The sequence below is a fragment of the Acomys russatus genome, chromosome 29 (assembly GCF_903995435.1).
Source record: "Acomys russatus chromosome 29, mAcoRus1.1, whole genome shotgun sequence".
In the NCBI taxonomy this organism is placed as follows: Eukaryota; Metazoa; Chordata; class Mammalia; order Rodentia; family Muridae; genus Acomys; species Acomys russatus.
The window spans coordinates 17,964,517-17,983,765 of record NC_067165.1 but is presented as its reverse complement, the minus strand read 5'-3'; the positions used below and the strand labels follow the sequence as shown (position 1 = coordinate 17,983,765).

The 19,249-nt window shown below is 45.5% G+C and overlaps 1 protein-coding gene across 1 annotated transcript; it reads left to right on the top strand.

Moving 5' to 3' along the window:
* The first annotated feature begins 1,764 nt into the window (after positions 1-1,764).
* On the top strand, positions 1,765-17,452 carry Akirin1 (akirin 1). The gene is made up of 5 exons (XM_051171382.1): positions 1,765-2,111; positions 8,974-9,114; positions 14,307-14,441; positions 16,168-16,239; positions 16,911-17,452. Exons 1-5 carry the CDS (start codon positions 1,895-1,897, stop codon positions 16,919-16,921), a joined length of 576 nt encoding a protein of 191 aa, XP_051027339.1. The 5' UTR covers positions 1,765-1,894; the 3' UTR covers positions 16,922-17,452.
* Positions 17,453-19,249: the final 1,797 nt, after the last annotated feature.

Genomic DNA, 19,249 nt, shown 5'->3' with positions numbered 1-19,249 from the left:
ATCATCATTTTGGTTTTTAGAGACAGGTTTCTTTGTATAGCCTTGGCTGTTCTAGACTTGCTTTGTAGACCAGGCTGGCCTTGAACTCAGAGTACTTCACAGCCTCCCCGAGTGCGGAGAGTACAGGTGTGTCCCATTGTGTCTTGCCTATGTTATGATCTTTAAAGAGTTTGTAGAAATGGAAGAAAACTCAAAAAACAAACAAACAAAGGACTTTAGAATAGAAAAAGCAAGCCTCAAGTGGTGGCGCATGCCTTTAATCCCAGCACTCAGGAGGCAGAGGCAGGGATCTCTGTGAGTTCAAGACCAGCCTGGTCTATAAATCAAGTCTAGGATGACCAGGGCTGTTACACAGAGAAACCCCGGTCTTGCGGGGGGGGGGGGGGGGGGGGGGGGGGGGGGGGTGGGGGACGGACACACAGAGGACTGGAGATAGTATTCTCTAATCCAAGTGTTGACGTACTTTGACAGCCATCTTGGCTATTGGAAATGAGTATCTCGCCGGGCGGTGGTGGCACACGCCTTTAATCCCAGCACTCGGGAGGCAGAGGCAGGCGGATCGCTGTGAGTTCGAGGCCAGCCTGGTCTACAAAGTGAGTCCAGGATGGCCAAGGCTACACAGAGAAACCCTGTCTCGAAAAACCAAAAAAAAAAAAAAAAAAAAAAAAAAAAAAAAAAAAGAAATGAGTATCCCAAATTTGGACTGTTCAAGATATGTTAAAGCCAGATTACAGGAGTCACAGGCACTAATATAGGAATAATTACACAAAGGGGGTGGGTTTTGATCACTCAGTTGATGTGTTTGAAAGCACTAGAGTTACTCCTCAGGAAAGTAACAACCACACACAGTTTCTAAAAGCAGAATCTTCCTGTGCTTTATTCATTTTGCAGAATTAAAAAAAAAAAAAAAAAAAAAAAAAATCCAGCCAGCAAGCAGTGTGGCAGAGCATCTATCTAGATGGACCTGAGAAAGAACCTGCCTGAGTTGCCAAGTCGGATGAGGAAGCCAATTGCCAAATCAGCTATCAGGGGAAGTCCTGACACACTGGTACCACTTGCTTAGAGGGTTTAAGCTAGTGAGTTTTTTTTGTTAAGTTTTTTGGGGTTTTGTTTGTTTGATTTTTTTGTTTGTTCGTTTGTTTGCTTCTCTCTCTCTCTCTCTCTCTCTCTCTCTCTCTCTCTCTCTCTCTCTCTCTCTCTCTCTCCTTTTTGAGTAACACATCCATTTTAGTGAGCTGATTAATGGCCGGGTCATCTATCCCCCCAAAATACATTTACTTGTAACACACCTCTTCCAATTTTGCCCATGATTGCACAGGGTTTGTGGGTTAAATAAAGCCTATCCTTAGATAACCCGGCTATGTTTGTGAAGATTTCCTGGGACTCAGAGAAAAGCCCTTGATAGCCTTTTAAAAATCACCTTTTTTTTTTTTTCCGTCACGCGATTACCGGGAACCCCGAATCTCCCTAGGTCTCTCCTATCCCTGTCTCCCCCCCCACCCCCCCCGCGCCCCAGCCTTGCAGGTGCGAAAGACCTCCTGGGCCACCAGGGTAGAGACGGTGAAGGGGGGCCCTGGGAGGGGCGGGGGCGGGGGCCTTCCCAGTGTTACTAGGCGACCACGCTCTCCGCCCAGACTGGCCCACTTCTTCCGCGGGGGTCGCCGCGGGCAGAGCCCAGGCCTGGAGTCTTCCTGGAGCGGCCCTGTTCCGGCTTACCCCCCCTCCGCCGGGCGGTGGCGCACGCCCGTGACGTCACGGGAGGCGGGGCCAACGCGGCTGCCGGGTGCCGGAGGCGCCATTGGAGCCGGCTTGGCTTGAGAGCCCTAGCTGAGGAGTTGGGTCCAAGTCCGTCGTTGGTGCCGCGTCTGCGTCTGGTCTCTGGCCACTCCGCGGGATGGCGTGCGGGGCGACGCTGAAGCGCCCTATGGAGTTCGAAGCGGCGCTGCTGAGCCCCGGTTCCCCGAAGCGGCGACGCTGCGCCCCTCTTCCTGGCCCCACTCCGGGCCTCCGGCCCCCGGACGCCGAGCCGCCGCCGTTTCAGATGCAGACGCCGCCGGCGAGTCTTCAGCAGCCCGTCTCGCCCGGCAGCGAGCGTCGCCTTCCAACTCCCGGTAACCTGCGCTGCTGCTGCGGACTTGGCAGGAAGCCAGGCCGGGGCGTGGGGGGGGGGGCAGGGTGCGGGGGTCGTAGACGCCGGCCGAAATCATCTCAGCACCCCATATCGGCCTTGGGAGAAAAAGGAACTGGGGTGCTGCTGGGCCCAGTGGCTTCCGGGGACGAGAGACATCCGGGAAGGGCAGTGGCCCCATAGTGTCGCTTTTCGGGTTTCCGGGAGCTGGAGAGTGTAGAGGAGTGGGCAGCAAGGTGAGGTGGAGATACCCCGGGCCGCCGAAGGCCCTTAGTGCCCCTGAAGCCCCCCCTGCCTCCGCTGTACGGAACCTCCCAGCAGATCCAGTGGGCCATGGAAAATTGGATTCTGCTCACGAACCCAGCCTTGAGAGTGGGGCGGGAGACGGATTAGAGGGGAAGGGGCGTGAGTGTATGCGGCGCCGCACAGTGCTGGATCTTGTACAGAGACTTGATTTCTACAAATCTTTAGGGACCAGAAGCCAGCCCAGTAGTCACGGAGTATGATTTCAACCCGGCTATTTCTTAGAGGGACTGGCCATGTTTTATTGTGTGACTATTGTCTCGTGTATGGCTTGAAGTGCTTAGTCGGGTTGGCTAATGTGTGACAGTCCCTCATTATACAGAAATTTTGTACTAAAAATTCAAATACCTAACGCAGTGACTGGACGTGAGTAAAAGCCCTTCATTTTGGCCAAGGCAAAAGGAAGGACTCATGTGACAGTAAAGATACCTATCATATTCCAGTAGGAGGAGGGAAAGTGCTTCAGCGTTAATATTCAGCAATTTTAAAGGGATTCCAGAAACGAGCCCTCAGAAGTAGATTTGGGCAAGTCGTTTCTTTGTCTTTTTTTTTTTTTTTTTCCCCTTGTTCCTCGGGCGTTAGCAAAACCAGTAATCCCTTTAAATCGTGTTTTTTTTTTCCTTTAGTTTTAGTTTCCTCCTTCCTCTCCTTATCCAACTCAAGGGTACTGCAGCCTCCAGCAGACCGCTCTCCAGCTTAACTCCATACTTGTATTCACTTCTTAATCATAGAATTTAAGGAAATACCCTACATTTTCTTTAAACTGTGTTTTCTAATCCTTTTCCCTAGACCCACTTAGCTTTGTCTTTTTCCCTGAATTTGTTCACCTCAGTAGTGTTTGCTGATTTGTTACAGTGTCTCGCTTGCACCCCCAATATAGCCCAGGCCTGTCTTGAACTAAGCAGTCCTTCTACCCCAGCCTCACAAGTGCTGGAATTACAACTTGCAACCCATCATGTCTGATTCCAATAATCGTTTCTAAATAGAGTGTCACATCATTACCTGATCTGACCCATAGTGCAATCTTTTCCATTTAAGTCCCTGATGGCTTATACAGCCTCGCACATAATGACTGAACACGGAGAAGTGTCTCACGAAGGGCCCAAAAGCAGGGGCAGACAGCGCTGAGACAGGAAGATTGAGTCTAGAAATTCCACCCCAGCCAGGGCAGCATTTCAGAAAGGCAGAGGCTGAGATGTCTGTTTACCTCACAGTTATTTCTTCAGTACTGACTTTCTATATCATGTGTGTAGTGGCTCAGATGACCTCAGTTGTTTAATGATCAGTGTTAAATGTATTCAGAAGACTGACTATGGCAGAGATCTGCAATGGGGCCTCCTTTGTCGTTATTTGGGAGTGCTGATTTTGGAACCCAGAGTCCCAATCATGTTCTGGGGAAACTAAATGCCCAGAACTTGCTAACATTTTTTAAACTTTTGTTGTTGTTGGGTTTTTTCTTTTTGGTTTTTTGAGACAGGGTTTTGCTGTGTGGCCTTGGCTGTCCTAGACTCGCTTTGTAGACCGGGCAGGCCTCGAACTCACAGCAATTCACCTGCCTCTGCCTCCCTGAATGCTGGGATTAAAGGTGTGTGCTACCATGCCCACCTCCATTTTATAAAACTTTTTAATTCACCCAAACTCATGTTTCTAAATACTTACTGGATTTTGATTGTGTCCATCATGAAAGAAATATGTATTAATACATTATTTAATGCTTTAGCTCAAGTAAAACATAGTATGTGGATTCAAGGATAAAACAGGAGAGAGGTTGTCAGTTGCTCTACAATAGAATAAGTACTGTAGTCTCAGCACTTGAGAAGCAGAAGCAGGGTTGCTACACGCTCTGGGCCAACCTCGTCTACAGAGTCAATGCCAGGCTATCCAGGACTTACCCAGACCCTGATTGCTACACACTCTGGGTCAGTCTCGCCTACAGAGTCAATGCCAGGCTATCCAGGACTTACCCAGACCTGTCTCAGAGTACAAAAAAACAGTGATGCTCACAAGGGGAAAATGAATTTAACAATCTGATTTTTCTTATCTTCCTTCTCTTCTTCCTCCCTTTTTTTGGGCAGGAGGGAGGAAGAGACATATAGCTCAAGTTGGTCTTGAATTCACTAGATAATTAAGGATGACCTTTGCCTACTGAGTTCTGGGTTTCAGGCATATGTTGCCTGATTTTGAGGCAATATGACTTTATTTGAGTAGCATTTCATTTGTTTTTTCTTTTTCTTTTTTTGGGGGGGAGGGGGAGAGGGTTTCTGAGACAGGATTTCTCTGTGTAGCCTTGGCTGTCCTGGGCTTGTTTGAGGACCAGGCTGGCCTTGAACTGACAACGATCCACCCGCCTCTGCCTCCCGAGTGCTGGGATTAAAGGCGTGCGCCACGACACCCCAGCATCCCCCCCCTTCCACTTTTATTTCTATGTAACCAAGGATGTTTGAACTGTTTTTCCCACCTCTACCTCTCTTACACTGAGTGAAATACAGACTCTTGTTTCTATGCCTGCTTAAGGGCTGAGTGTGGGAAGGGGGCCATTGAGACAAAGTTTCTTTGTTGTTTTGTTTTTCAAGACAGGGTCTTCCTATGTAGCCTTGGCTGTCCTGGAACTAGCTCTGTAGACAAGGCTGGCCTTGAACTCAGAGATCTGCCTGCCTGTGCCTTCTGAGTGCTGAGATCAAAGGCTTGTGCCAACACCACCCAGAGAGACAGTTTTTTGGGGCAACCCTGGTTGGTCTAGAATTCACAAAGCTCCACCTGCCCCTGTCTCCCTGGCGCTAGATAAGAGGTGTACTCCTCCACACCCCATATAGGGCTGAGTCTTTAAAGACATTTGGTTGTGGTCGCCCAGAAACACTAAAGAGTTTTGAGGAGGAAATTAGTCTGATAAATAACCTGGAAACTAAAAGCTAGATAATAATGAGAATCAAAGATTAAAAACATCGTAACTGCCGGGCGCAGCCTTTAATCTCAGCACTCAGGAGGCAGAGGCAGGTGGATCGCTGTGCGTTCAAGGCCAGCCTGGTCTACAAAGTGAGTCCAGAACAGCCAGGGCTACATGGAGAAACCCTGTCTCAAAAAACAAAACAAATAAACAAAAAAGAATCATAATTGTTACAAAGAAATCTGCATTTTAAAAAAATAAATGCTACATCCTTTCTTTAGGTGGTCTTTGGAAGAAATCCGCATCTGTTTTCCTCCTGTATCGAGTGTGGTTAGAATTTTGGACTTGGTATGGGTCCTACTAGCCTGGCAGCTGTGTAGCTCCATTGTTCACTTTGTTATTGAGGAGGCAGTTGGAGTCCATCAGAGGCCTTCTCATCTCATGCTTGTCCTTTCTTGTTTCATAGCAGCTGCTGACACCCTTATATTGAATGAATCTGGCATGTATGCACTTGAAGAGGAGGCCTTAAAAAAATTAAGCGTTCCTATACACAGGGATGTAGAGCCGAATTTCATGGTCTTGTTAAAGCCATTACTGCACTTGTTCTAGCATTTAAGCAGAGTTAGTTTACCCAGGTGTGTAACTACTGGACCATACTGTCACTGGCACCATCGCCAGTTCCGTGATGTTGACTCTCATTGCCTGTTCAGATAGGCATTTTCCATTTATATTGAATAACCAGACTAAAGATTCAGAATGACTTTTGTAATTGCTCATGGCAAACAAAGTGCCATTGTCAACACCTCTCATCCCTGACAAAGATGGTTAAAGCAAAGTATAGACTGGAACAATTTGGGTTGGGGGATACAATTTCCTGGATGTTAGCTAGGTCTATGTAGCACTGGCTGGTCTGAAACTTGTTATATAGGCCATGATGGCCTTGAACTTTGACGTGATTCCCCTGCCCCCACCTCCACCTCCCTGGATTGGAACAGATGGCATTCATCACCATGAATACAGTCTCTGCTTTTGTTATTTGGGGCTTTATTATCTGGAGAAGGAATACAGTATTATGCCACTGTGTATAAAAACTTGAAACCCACTTCCTTCTAGATGCTTGTCTCCAGGAATGTAGTCTCAGAGTTGCTAATTGGTGTTTCCTGCTTGTTCGCAAACTCAGTTTGTGATGACTGACTCAATCATTATCTGAGTCCTAGCAAGCATTGTCTGTTATACCTTTGTTTTTCCAGTGCTGGAAATTGAACACAGATTGCATATGAAGCCAGTGTTCTCCCACTGATTTCTATCCTCAGCCCTCATTTTACTTTGTTTTTGTGTTTTGTTTTGTTTTGTTTTAATTTTTCAAGACAAAAGAGTTTCTCTGTGTAGCCTTGGCTAACTTGGAACTCACTTTGTAGACCAGACTGGTCTTGAACTCACAGAGATCTGCCTGCCTCTGCCTCCTGAGTGCACCACCTCTTGTTGAGGTAACTGACCTTCAACTTTATTCTCCAGTGTAGCCTAGATCTTTGGATCCTCTTGCCTTGGCCTCCAGACAAACTGGGATTACAGGTTGGCATCACTGGTCCCAGTGCAGAAATGTTTTGGTTTGAGACCATGCCTGGTTCCAGAACATGTGCTTGTTTTGAGACAGGGTCTCACTCAGCCCAAGATGTGTTGGAACTCACTGTGTAGCCCAGGCTGACCTTGACCTAGCAGTGATCCTCCTGTTTCTATTTCCCAATCACTGAGATTACAGGCTTGGGCTCCCAAACCCAGCTTGTCTCATGTAGCGCAGACTGTTCTCTCACAGTGTGTAATGGAAGATGACTCTGGGTTTCTGATTCTCTTACCTCCTACATTTCAAGTGCTGGGATTACAGGCATGGGCTTGCCACCACACCGAGCTTAAAACTTTTTTCTTTAAGAATTTGTTTTTCAGCCGGGCGTGGTGGCGCACGCCTTTAATCCCAGCACTTGGGAGGCAGAGGCAGGCGGATCGCTGTGAGTTCGAGGCCAGCCTGGTCTACAAAGTGAGTCCCGGACAGCCAAGGCTACACAGAGAAACCCTGTCTTGAAAAACCAAAAAAAAAAAAAAAAAAAAAGAATTTGTTTTTCTTTTTAAGTGTGTGTGTGTGTGTGTGTGTGTGTGTGTGTGTGTGTATGTATATACCTGTGTGAGTACAGGTGCCTGCAAAGATGTTTGGATCCTCTGGAACTAGAGTTGTAGGTGGTTGCGAGCTGCCTAATGTGGGTGCTGGGAACTGAACTTAAGTCCTCTGGAAAAACAGTGTTTCTTAACATCAGAGCCCTCCCTCTGACCCTCTCAGAAATACTGGCCCCCCCACCCCCCGCCCCACAAGACAGGGTTTCTCGCTGTAGTCTTAGCTGTCTTAGATTTAGCTCTGTAGGCCAGGCTGGCCTTGAACTCAGAGGTCTGCCTGCCTCTGCCTGGCAAGTGCTGGGATTAAAGGCATGTGCCACCACACACACCTAACAAACACTTTTAATGAGCTGTTTATCATGTATATAATGTTTTGCCTGTATTACACCTACAGGCCAGAAGAGGGCACCAGATTTCATTATAGATGCTTATGAAACACCATGGGGTTGCTGGGAATTGAACTCAGGACTTCTGGAAGAGAAGGCAGTGATTTTTAACCCCTGAGCCACCCCTCCAGTCCTTAATGAGATTTGTTAATCAATCCCAAACAGTAGCCCCCAGCTCCACCTGTCTGTGTCCAAGCTGTTGTACATAATGGTTTTTACTATCTACCATCTTCTCCAAAGATCTTTAAAGTCTCATGGAACAAAAACTTAATTTTTTTAAAAAAGACTTCAGTGAGAAGAAAACCACCCATAACACTGTGTTTTGTGGAAATGTAAAACCTAACTGATCTAAAACAAGGGGATTCCTGTGATTTTTAAGGCAATGTGGGCCACAGTTTGAAACCATTTCTCAAAAAAGCCAGACTTGCTGACACACACCTTAGATGTCAGTGCTTGGGAAATAGAGAAGCGGCTCATCAGGAGGAGGCCTTGGTCGTCTCAACTATACGACAAGATCAAGGCCAGCGTAGGCTACATGAGACTGTCTCCAAACAAAACAGATAAAAATAACAGTGTAGCTTAGTTTACTCTAAATTGTACTGGTGAATCCAGCAAAACTCAGGTTTGACTTGCTTGCTTACCACAGGAAAAAATAAAGGAAAATGGCTTAACCAAAATAGCTATTATTTTAGGAATTAAACATTTTTTTAGATTTATTTTTGTGAATATATGTGTTTGCCTACATTTATGTGTACCACTTGCACAGCAAACACTTACACACCACCAGCTCCACAGACAGAATAAGAACAACGTGTCCTGAGCTGTATGATGGCTTACAGGCCTTTCTTGTGTATCTTTTCAAGAAAGTTTGTGGAGTGGGGCGTGGTGGCGCACGCCTTTAATCCCCACACTTGGGAGGCAGAGGCAGGGAGATCACTGTGAGTTTGAGGCCAGCCTGGTCTACAAAGTGAGTCCAGGACAGCCAAGGCTACACAAAGAAACCTTGTCTCAAAAAACCAAAAAAAGAAGGGGAAAAAAAGTTTGTGGCTGGGAAGTTTGAAGAAATGACCATAAAAATGAATGCTCAGGTGAATTTTCTTTTTTACTAGAGCAAATTTTTCAGAACATAAAACAAGAATATAGTCGTTATCAGCGATGGAGACATTTAGAAGTTGTCCTCAGTCAGAGCGAACCCTGTGCTCCAGAGAGCCAACCTCCCTCCTCCGTACTCACCGCACCAAGTTCTCCAGGTAAGCGTACTTTGGTGTTGGTGAGCTGGGTTTGGTGGTACACACCTGCAGTCCTAGGATATTTGGGAGGCTAAGGCCAGGATTGTACATCTGAGACCAACTTGTGATGTATAGCAAGACCCTGATTCAGTAAAGTTTGCTTCTCTTTAATGTCAATGTGTCCTTGTGTCTTACTTTCCTACCACCGTGACAGTGGACCTGACAGGAGCACTTCAGGCAGAAAGGTTTATGGTTTCAGATGGTACTGTCCTTCATGGCTGCAGAGGCATGGGGACATGCCTGGGTCCCTGCAGTGAGCTTCTGGCTTCATGGTGAAGTTGCAGGATTTGTGCAGTGAGCTTTTAGCTTTTTCTTCATATGGGTACAGACCAGGAAATGGGGTGACATGGGGCCAGATGCAGATATAAACTTCAAAGACCTGTCCCAGTGACCTATTTGCACCTGCCAGGCCTCATCTTTTACAGACATCACAGCCTTCAAAATAATGCCACAAGCTAGGAAACAAGCACTTAAAACATGGGTTGTGGGGTGTTCTAGATTCAAACCAAAACATGGAACTAAGTCATTTCTTGTTGAATTTACTAATTAAGTGGTTTTTTGTTTTTGTTTTTGTTTTTTTTTTGCTTTGTTTTTTAGTGATATGCTTTGAGGTTCTGTAATTGGCTTGGGCAAGTTGTTTATAAGATATAAAAACATAATAGCTCACATATAGCTCCGCCTGGCGTGGAATTCCCAAAGGTCCTCTTACTTTTATCTCCTGAGTGCTAGAATTAAAGTTGTGTCCCTTGTTTTGTTGAAACAAAGTCTCAGTATGTATCCCTGGCTGGTCTGGAACTCATTATAAAGACCAAGTAAGCCAGGCATGGTGGCACAGGCCTTCAGTTCCAGCATTTGGGAGGCAAAAGCAGGCAGATCATTGTAAGTTCAAGGCCAGCCTGGTCTACAAAGCTGTCCAGGATAGCCAAGGCTACACAGAGAAACCCTGTCTGTGGGAGGGGGGGGAGAGACCAAGTTGACTTTCAGCTTGTGGCAGTCTTCGTTTGTGTTGTCTACACTCATAAAAGGCAAAAAATCCATTGTTCATATGCATTAAGCATATTTCAGGTGCATGAATACCAGTCACATGTGTGCTCTATTGGCATGCAGCTAGCTGTAAGAAGTTTTGCTTTCGGAAGTTCTGTTGGACAGCCATGCTTTGTAACCTTGTCATGTGGTTTGTGGGCTATGCTCTAAATCTCAGGATTTGAGGCTGTCTCCTTCACTTAGTGAACTAGACTTGCCCGCTGTCGCTATACATAGTCAGCAGGCCAGTGTTGCTAACCTCTGTGTCCTAACACAGCAGAAAAGCTTGTTTCCTCAACATACTCAATTTCTTAACAAGTCTAAAGTTAAAAATTATCTTTCTTAAAAGTTATTGACTGGGACCTGGCTATCTCAGCACTCAGAAAGTGGTGTCCGGCTGATAGCTGCAAGTTCAAGGCCAGCCTGATTTACATAGTGAGTTCCAAAATAGCCAGGGCTATGTAGAGAGACCTTTTTTTTTTTTTAAGGGCAGTGGAAAGAGGGGAGTAAAGGAGAAGCTCGCCCCTGATACGTTAGTACTTGCCAGGGTCTGGGTGGGCGGAAGAGTGAGGAACCGCTGAGCAGGTGACGGGTTTTACTCTGAGAATGGCGGAGTGTTTTACAACTAGAGGGAGTTGCACAGCGTGATGACCATATTGAATGCCACTGAGTTTTTCAATTTGAAATGGTAATTCCAAGTCTCATGAACTACTCTGCAGTGCTGAGGATCAAATGCAGAGCTGTAGGCCTATGGTTATTGTGTGATTCAAATGCTGAATCTCCTGTCTGAGTGTTGTGTAAACACTGATGATCCCCAGTTGTCCCCTGGTGTGCCAACAATGCAGGTTATAGCCAGTCACTGAGTAGGAGAGAATAGGACTGGACTTCCTGCTCCACACAGGGTCTCTCTGGCACCCTGGCTGTCCTGGGCTCACTTTGTAGGCCAGGCTGGCCTTGAACTCAGTATCTCTGAGTCTGAGTCTACCGTAGTGCTGAGATTACAGATGTCAGTCTGCCTCTCTGAGTGCTGGAATAAAGGCGCACACACACACACTTTTTTTTTTTTTTTTTTTTCTTGACTGTAGCCTATGCTGGCCTTAAACTCCTGATTCCCCTGCTTCTACCTCCCTCATACTGAGACTTCAGACATGTGCTGTCATCACCTGGTTGGGAAGCAGGTGTGGAAAGGCTCTCACATTTAAGAAACTGTAAACAAGCCAGGTGGTGGTGGCTCACCCTTTAATCCCAAGTCTCGGAGGCAGAGACAGGTGGATCTCTGTGAACTCAAGGCCAGCCTGGTCTACAAATCGAGTCCAGGACAGCCAGGCCTACAAGAAAAACCCTCTTTCAAAAAACAAAACAAAAAGAATAAATTAATAGTCAGACAAAACAAATTAAGAATAGTCGAAGGCTACACAGAGAAACCCTGTCTTGAAAAAACAAAAACAAAATAAAGAATAGATTAATAACTGCTTGGCTATTATGTTGTGAAGCTTATTAAAATAATAGGCTCTCAATTATTTGTGTGATAGCCGGGTTAAGCGAGAAACTGAGAAATAAACACAGCAATGTAAAAACAACTCTTTTCTTTCTTTCTTGCCCCCCCCACCTCGTTTCTCTATGTAGCCTTGGCTGTCCTGGACTCACTTTGTAGACCAGGTTGGCTTCGAACTCTCAGCCCTCTGCCTCCCAAGTGCTGGGATTAAAGGCATGTGCCACCACGCCCAGCACTTAAAAATAACTCTTAACATTGAGCCTTGTGCAGAACTTTTTACTACTGCCAGCTCCCCCTCCCTTCAAATATTACTTTAATTTTTATTCATTTACTTTATGTGTGTGGGTGTTTTGCCTGCATGTGTGTCTATGAGCTATGACCGCCTAGTGCCAGCAGAGGTTAGAAAAGGGCATCAGAGTCCCCGGAGCTGGGAATTGAACCAAGGGCCTCTAGAATTGTAGCCATTGCTTTTAATTGTTGAGCCGTTACTCCAGCCTCTCAAATGTTGTTATTTATTTATTTATTTTTGGTTTTTTGAGGCAGGCTTTCCCTGTGTAGTAGCTCTGGCTGTCCTGGAACTCCCTTTGTAAACCAGGCTGACTGGTCTGGAATTCAGAGATCAGTCTACCTCTATACCCGTCTATTGAAATGTTACTGGTTTTTTGTTGTTGTTGAGTTTTTTGTTTTTGTTTTTGAGAAAGGGTTTCTATGTGTAGCTTTGACTGTCCTGGACTCACTTTGTAGACCAGGCTAGCTCGAACTCACAGCGATCTGACTGCCTCTGCCTCCTAAGTGCTGGGATTAAAGGTGTGTGCCACCACACCTGGCTGTTTTATGCTTTTTAATTTGGGGACAGAATCTTACTAAGTTGACCAAAATTTGTTTTGGAAATGCCTTCTCCTCCATAGCATTTGGGGGTCTTAGTGAACTACCATGGAAATAAATATGTAAATATAAGTATATATGAATTGCTTTGTTTATTTGTATGGTTGGCAGATGTACTCATGCCATGGCGTGCATGTGGTGGTCAGAGGACAACTTAAAGGAACTGGTTCTTTTGACACTGGATTCACTCAGACTCAGGTCAACAGGCTTGGTGCAAGTGCCTTCCCCTACTGAGCCACCTCACTGGCCAGTAATTTAACTAGTAAAAACAGAGAAATGGTTACAAGTAATTAGTGGCCAGATGTTTTGGTCATGTTTTATTTGTAGAGGGGAAAATAGTTTTGTTTAGTTTAAGAGGAAAAAAACCAAAGATTTGTTTCAGGGTGGGAAGTAGCTTAAACACCACTGACAGGAATGAGGAAATGATTCTAGACTGACTTGTGAGGCTCTGGCTTCATGTTTTTGTTGGTTTATAAGGCTGCTGCTTCACCATCAGCAGGAAGTCCTGTGGAAAACTCCAGAGTGAGCTTCATTGATAAGACTCCTTCACATCTGAAATCTTAGCTCCTAAGAAGCTGAACATTACATTTTTTTGTTTTTTGTTTTTGTTTTTTGAACATTGCAGTTTTGATGGTCACAGCCTCTGCTGAGGAAATGACAAGGAAAACTGAGAAAGGCCTTTAGATAGGAGACTCATGGCCGCACGCCTCCACCTTGAAGTGTGCTGGCCTACAGGAGTCGGAATCACAAAAGGAGCGTGGGTTAATGGCTGGCTAGAACTGTGGCTCAGTTGGTAGAGTGCTCGCTTAGTAGGCATGAAGCCCTGGGTGGGATCCCCAGCACCAAATAAAACCTCCCCAGTCGTCAGGGAGGTGGAGGCAGAAGGATCAGAAATTAAAAGTTATTTGGGGTTACTAACAAGTTGAAGGCCAGCTTGGATTTTTTTGGCTTTTTTGTTTTTTCGAGACTTTGTAGACCAGGATGGCGGCAAATGAGTGCTGAGATTAAAGATGTGCATCACCACGCCCCAGCAGCCTGGACTTCTTGGAGACCATTTCCAAAAGGAAGTGTTCTGGGGTGACTGTCAGTGACTTGTTTTATATTGGTGGTCAAATCTAATGGTCCTGAGACTCAGACTTCCTGCTTCTTATAAAATCATTTGTGAATCCTAAAAATAGGAGATGCCTGGCCCTGCTACGGAATTATCAGAAAGTGTATTTTTAGTGTTTTACAGTCAGACATATCCAATCTGATGTCCACATGGACACACACACACCCCTTTAATCCCAGCACTGGGAAGGCAGAGGCTGGCAGATCTCCCTCTGATTTTGAGTTCCAGGACAGCCGGGGCTCTGTATACAGAGTAATGGGGGGGGGGGCAGGTATAAGAGCTTACTTTTGTAATCTTATCCCTTAGAGAGGTGGAGATAGGCAAGCTCCCCAGAGCTCCTTGGCCAGCCAGGCCAGCCTTTCTGCAGTTTTTATGTAACTGGAGGAGTATTCACATGAAGGTGGTTAGTTCTGAAGCACAGAGCGGAATGATCTGTAAAGAAGCTCTGTCGGCTGGGGGATGGGCAGTACTGGGGCCTGGGTGGGAGCTTGTACTAGGCAAATGCTCTATCCCTGAGATAAACCGATCCTTTATTTTTATTTACAGACGGTCTTGTTAAGTTTCTCATGTTCTTGCCTCTAGAGTATTTGGGCCGTAGATAGGTGCGCTTGCACTGGCTTATATTTATGTCCTTGCCAGGTGCCTCCTGGATGAAGAAGGACCAGCCCACCTTTACCCTTCGACAAGTGGGGATAATCTGTGAGCGCCTCTTAAAAGACTATGAAGATAAAGTCCGGGAGGAGTACGAGCAGATCCTCAGTACCAAACTGGCAGGTAGGCTGAGGCGTGGGGTGCTGATGCTGTTCATGTAACTCAGAAAAGAGGGCTTCGTGCAAGAGAGGTTACGGGATTGTGAGCACTGAAGCTATGCTTTGGTTGTGTCGCAAGTGTTATTTTTACATCCTATGAAAGAACTTATTTGCATTTCTGAAAGTAGATAATCTAAGCCTTTCTTTTTGGTGATTCTACTGGGTTTCTCTGTATGGCCTTGGCTGTCCTGGGCTCTTTTATAGCCCAGGTTAGCCTCAAACTCAAAGAGATCCGCCTGCCTCTGCCTCCCTGAGTGCTGGGATTACAAGCGTGTACCACCACGACTTGGCTCAAAATCCAAGCTTTTCATGTAAGACTCTTCCATTGGTACAGGCATGGACTAGGCCACTATCGAGCAAACAGGTGGTTGGCCTGTTGTAATGATTTCCTAACAGGTGTCAAGATTGGTTTGGTGCAGTGTCACCAGCATGTTCAAATGTCTGCACAAGAGTCACTTTGTGATGTAGAAGCTGAGCAGCACTCTTTGGTTTGGGTGGTATGATCGGTATAGGTCAGCTGAGGCTAAAGAAAGGAGGTTATTATTAGTAATGACAAGTCGAGCCTTCTCCAATAAAGAATAGTAATAGGAACTAGAGAGTGGCTCAGCAGTTGAAGAGTGCTTCCTGCTCTCCCAGAAGACCTGAGTTCTTTTTCTAGCACCCATGCTGGGTGGCTTGAGGCCACCTGTAACTCCAGTTCAGCTGATCCAACACTCTCTCTGGACTCCAAGGGCACCTGCACTCTCAAATGTATCAACACATGCACATATGTATAGATACACATAATTTAAACAGTAATAAAAGTAAAAACTGTCTGGACCTGGGTAGCCTCAGACTCACAGTGATCAATCTTCCTGTTTCCAGTCCCCTCAAAAAATAAAAAGGGATTCCAGCCGGGTGGTAGTAGTGCACGCCTTTGATCCCAGCATTGGGGGAGGCAGAGGCAGTTTGGTCTCTGAGTTTAAGGACAGCCTGGTTTACAGAGTGAGTTCCAAGACATCCAAGGCTACACAGACAGACATACCCTGTCTCCAAAAAAACCAAAAAAAAAGAGGAAGAGAAAGAAGAGAAGAAGAAAAGAAATCCAAGCACGAGTTACCATGCTCAGCTTTTTTTATAGACTCAACTCTGTAGACCAGGCTATCCTTGAGCTCAGAGAGAACTGCCTGCCTCTGCCTCCCTGAGTACTGGGATTATAGGCGTGCGCCACTGTGTCCTGCTTTCTTTGCTTTCTTAGTTGAGAATCTGCCTTACCCATTTGCTTAAGCAAGCCCTCTGTTAGTGATCCCACTGTAATCCCATTTGTGTTTTGTTTTTATTTTGGGGGGGTTGGGGGTATTGTTGGTTGGTTTTTTTGAGACAGGGTTTGTCTGTAGACTTGGCTCTCTTTGTAGACCAGGCTGACCTCGAACTCACAGGGATCCGCCTGCCTCTGTTTCCCGAGTGCTGAGATTAAAGGCATGCCCACCACGCTTGGCTTCATGTTTTTATTTTATAGTAACAAAAGGACTTGAGAGATCCAGCCTCGTCTGTGTACTGGAAGGTCACTGGTGGAGGGTAAAATTACAGGCTAGGAAAAAGAATGTTTGAGTAGAGAATGCGAACAAGGAAGACAGGTGCCATGCTGCTTCTTAAATGGCCTGAAGGGTGGGCGTCTGGGTGAGTGTACACACTTTATTCTATCTTCACAGAACAGTATGAATCTTTTGTGAAATTCACACATGATCAGATTATGCGGCGATATGGGACAAGGCCAACAAGCTGTAAGTATACCAAGTTTTTCTTTAAAAATTTCCAAGTCCCAAGAACAAGATTTTGCTTAGGAGTATTCTGTGTCCTGAGAGGAAAAGACCCTTGGTCATTGCTCTTGCAGAGGACCCAGACTCAGTTCCCTGATCTCCAAGGGCACCTGGCATGTGCAGTACACAAACATATATACAAACAAAACATTAATACACATAAAATAAGTCAATCTAAAAAATAATTTTTTAAAGGCCCCTAAAATGTGATTTTAAGGCCAGCCTGGTCTACAAAGTGAGTCCAAGACAGCCAAGGCTACACAAAGAACCCCTGTTTGGAGAGAGAAAGAGAGAATAAATATTTTGTCCAGCAAAATGTCAAACCAACAAGTCCTAATTTTACATAATTCTTATAATATTCTATGAGGTAGAACTTTTAATATTAACCCCATTTTATTTGTAAGGACAGTACTTAAGAGATGTTAAATTAGGCCGGGTGTGGTGGCGCACGCCTGTAATCCCAGCACTCGGGAGGCAGAGGCAGGCGGATCGCTGTGAGTTTGAGGCCAGCCTAGTCTACAAAAGCGAATCCAGGACAGCCAGGACTGTTAACAGAGAAACCCTGTCTCAAACAACCTATTAAAAAAAAAAGCATGAGACTGCATTGGTTGTTCTTTCTATTGTCTGATTTGCAGATGTATCCTGAAGCCTTCTTGCCTATCTGGGTACCAGGTGTGACCTCAAGAGATGGCTGCTGTATACTTTTTGCAACTGGTTTGATATCACATTTCAGCTCCAACTTCCGCATCCTGAGAACACTTAAATTGTTTCTGCAGGTCCATTTCTACAACTTGAAAGACCTTAAAACTTTCTGGTTGCCACAAGCATATCTTTCTTTTCTGCTCATCCACTAAACAGCTGTGCTCTACTGTGATAGGTTTTCCAAACGAAAGTACCTGGAGCAGCAGTTTAGCAAAGAATGCCTTCAGTGGCACTCAACACATGGATTTTCCCCAAGCACAGCTCTGTGAGACATGTGTGAGTGTGGGGGTGTGTGCGTGCGCGCGTGCATGTGTGTGTTTTAAGTTATTATTTGTATTGTGTAAAACTTTTTTGATCTTGGGGATTCTGGCTGTGAATTTGATGCACGACAGTTATGGTTAAAAAACATTTTCTTGGTCTGGAGAAGATCATTAATGTTTGCTGACCATAGAAGTTGTAATGGTGGGTTGTTTATGTGTAGGTATTATCGTTAAATACAGGGACTGTTTCAGGCACAGAATTTGAATCATAAGTTAGGGTGGACATTAGCCGTGATGATTATGACGATAGAGGGAAGGTCTGCAGCCCTGAGTCTGCAAATGGGTGCGAGGAATTAGAACAACCTGGACACGGCCATCAGCACATGGACTCTGCCTAGCTGTGCTGGGAAAATACTTTGACTCCAAGCCTTAAAATACCCTGTGGAGTCTGAGCTCACCTCATTCATACAGTCACGGAGTTCCCTGGATTCTGAACTTCTACAGGGAAAAGATCTCCCCTGGAGCAGAACATGAAGGTGTGCTCGGAACATACCACAGGGGAGTGCGGGGCTGGGCCAGGCTCGCAGCACTGCTACTTGGGAGGAGCCACTTGCCTTCTCATCAGTTTCAACGTAGAATCTGGATCCTTTGTCCAGGTTCCCCCAAACTCTCCTGAGGTGCCTGTGTTCAACTGTTAGAGCTTGGTTTTGGCAACCCCTGCCTGAAGTTTCTTATTGGCTGTTCTTCGCCAATGGTCCCCAGGCTCTGAGCAGAAAGCAGCCTGTGTTGTGAGGAGCTGGGAATTAAACGTACATTTATTTTATCTGTGACTTGTCAGGACCACATTTTACAAAATGCCTTGTTTCCTTTACTATTGTTTTGGAAAGGAAAATTTTATGAAAACTGTTTTAATTTGAAAATAGAATAGTTTCATTAATTACGGCTTTATTTTGGAAATTTCTTGAGTTTTAATTCAAATGTTTGCCAATACCTTCCAAAGTAAGGTGATATTCAGAGACAGTTGTTGAGATCAGCTGGCTTGCAGACATTTCTGGGGTATTCACATTTGAAGATTCCTTATTAATGAATGTCTTTGACTTAAATCTAACCAAAAAACTGCAACGTTATTCTTTGTACATTTTCATTATATAGTGTTAACAAGCTTAGTTGCAAACAAATAAAATACTTAAGCTATTTGTTTACCTTGCCTTCTTGAGACTGTGATGGTGAGTATTAGTTCAGGGAACTCTATAAGGCTGCTGTGGTCATTTCCACAGCTCATCAGCCTGTTGGGGATTTACACTCTTAGAGCCTGCCATTGCTCTTTTAGCAATTAAAGGACGATTGACTCCCTAAAGGACAGCTTAGTTCATCTCTTCTTTCTCTAAGGTAGTTGCTTGTTCCCTAAAGAGGAGCTATGGGCATGGTTCTGGTAGAGTGGCTCTGCCAAGTCCTGAAGGCGCCTCACCCAAGGCCTACGAGATACCACTGTGGCGTGTCTCCTTCTAGGAGGTCCTGCGAGTGACTTCTGGCTAGAGGTGGCTGTCATGACTAGTAGTCATGTCACCCTCTCAACTGCTAGCAGTGCCTGCAGGCTGTTTTTAGATTACTCTTTGGTGCCACTGAGTTTGATACCACTGTGGTTGGCATTAGGGGAATTGAGGCGACACATTTGGGGACCTGGAAGCCTGTGGGTCTTTGAAGTTCAAGGTTTTTCTTAGTTACATAGCACTCAAGGCTAGCCTAGACTGTGAGTACAGGAGAGAGGGAGGGAAGGGGGGAGAGAGGGGGGGAGAGAGAGAATATGAATGTGTGTGCAGTGTGTATACATAAATACATACTTTTTTAGCTTCACTTTGACTTCTAGGGCTACATAGCTTGGGCTATGTAAGAGCTGGTCTGAAAAGTAAGGGCTGCGAATGGCTCTGGTTAAAGGCATGTACTGCCCTTGCAGAGGACCAAGTGATTCCCAGAATCCACTTTGAGTAACTCAAAGAGAAAGGAGTTTGGGG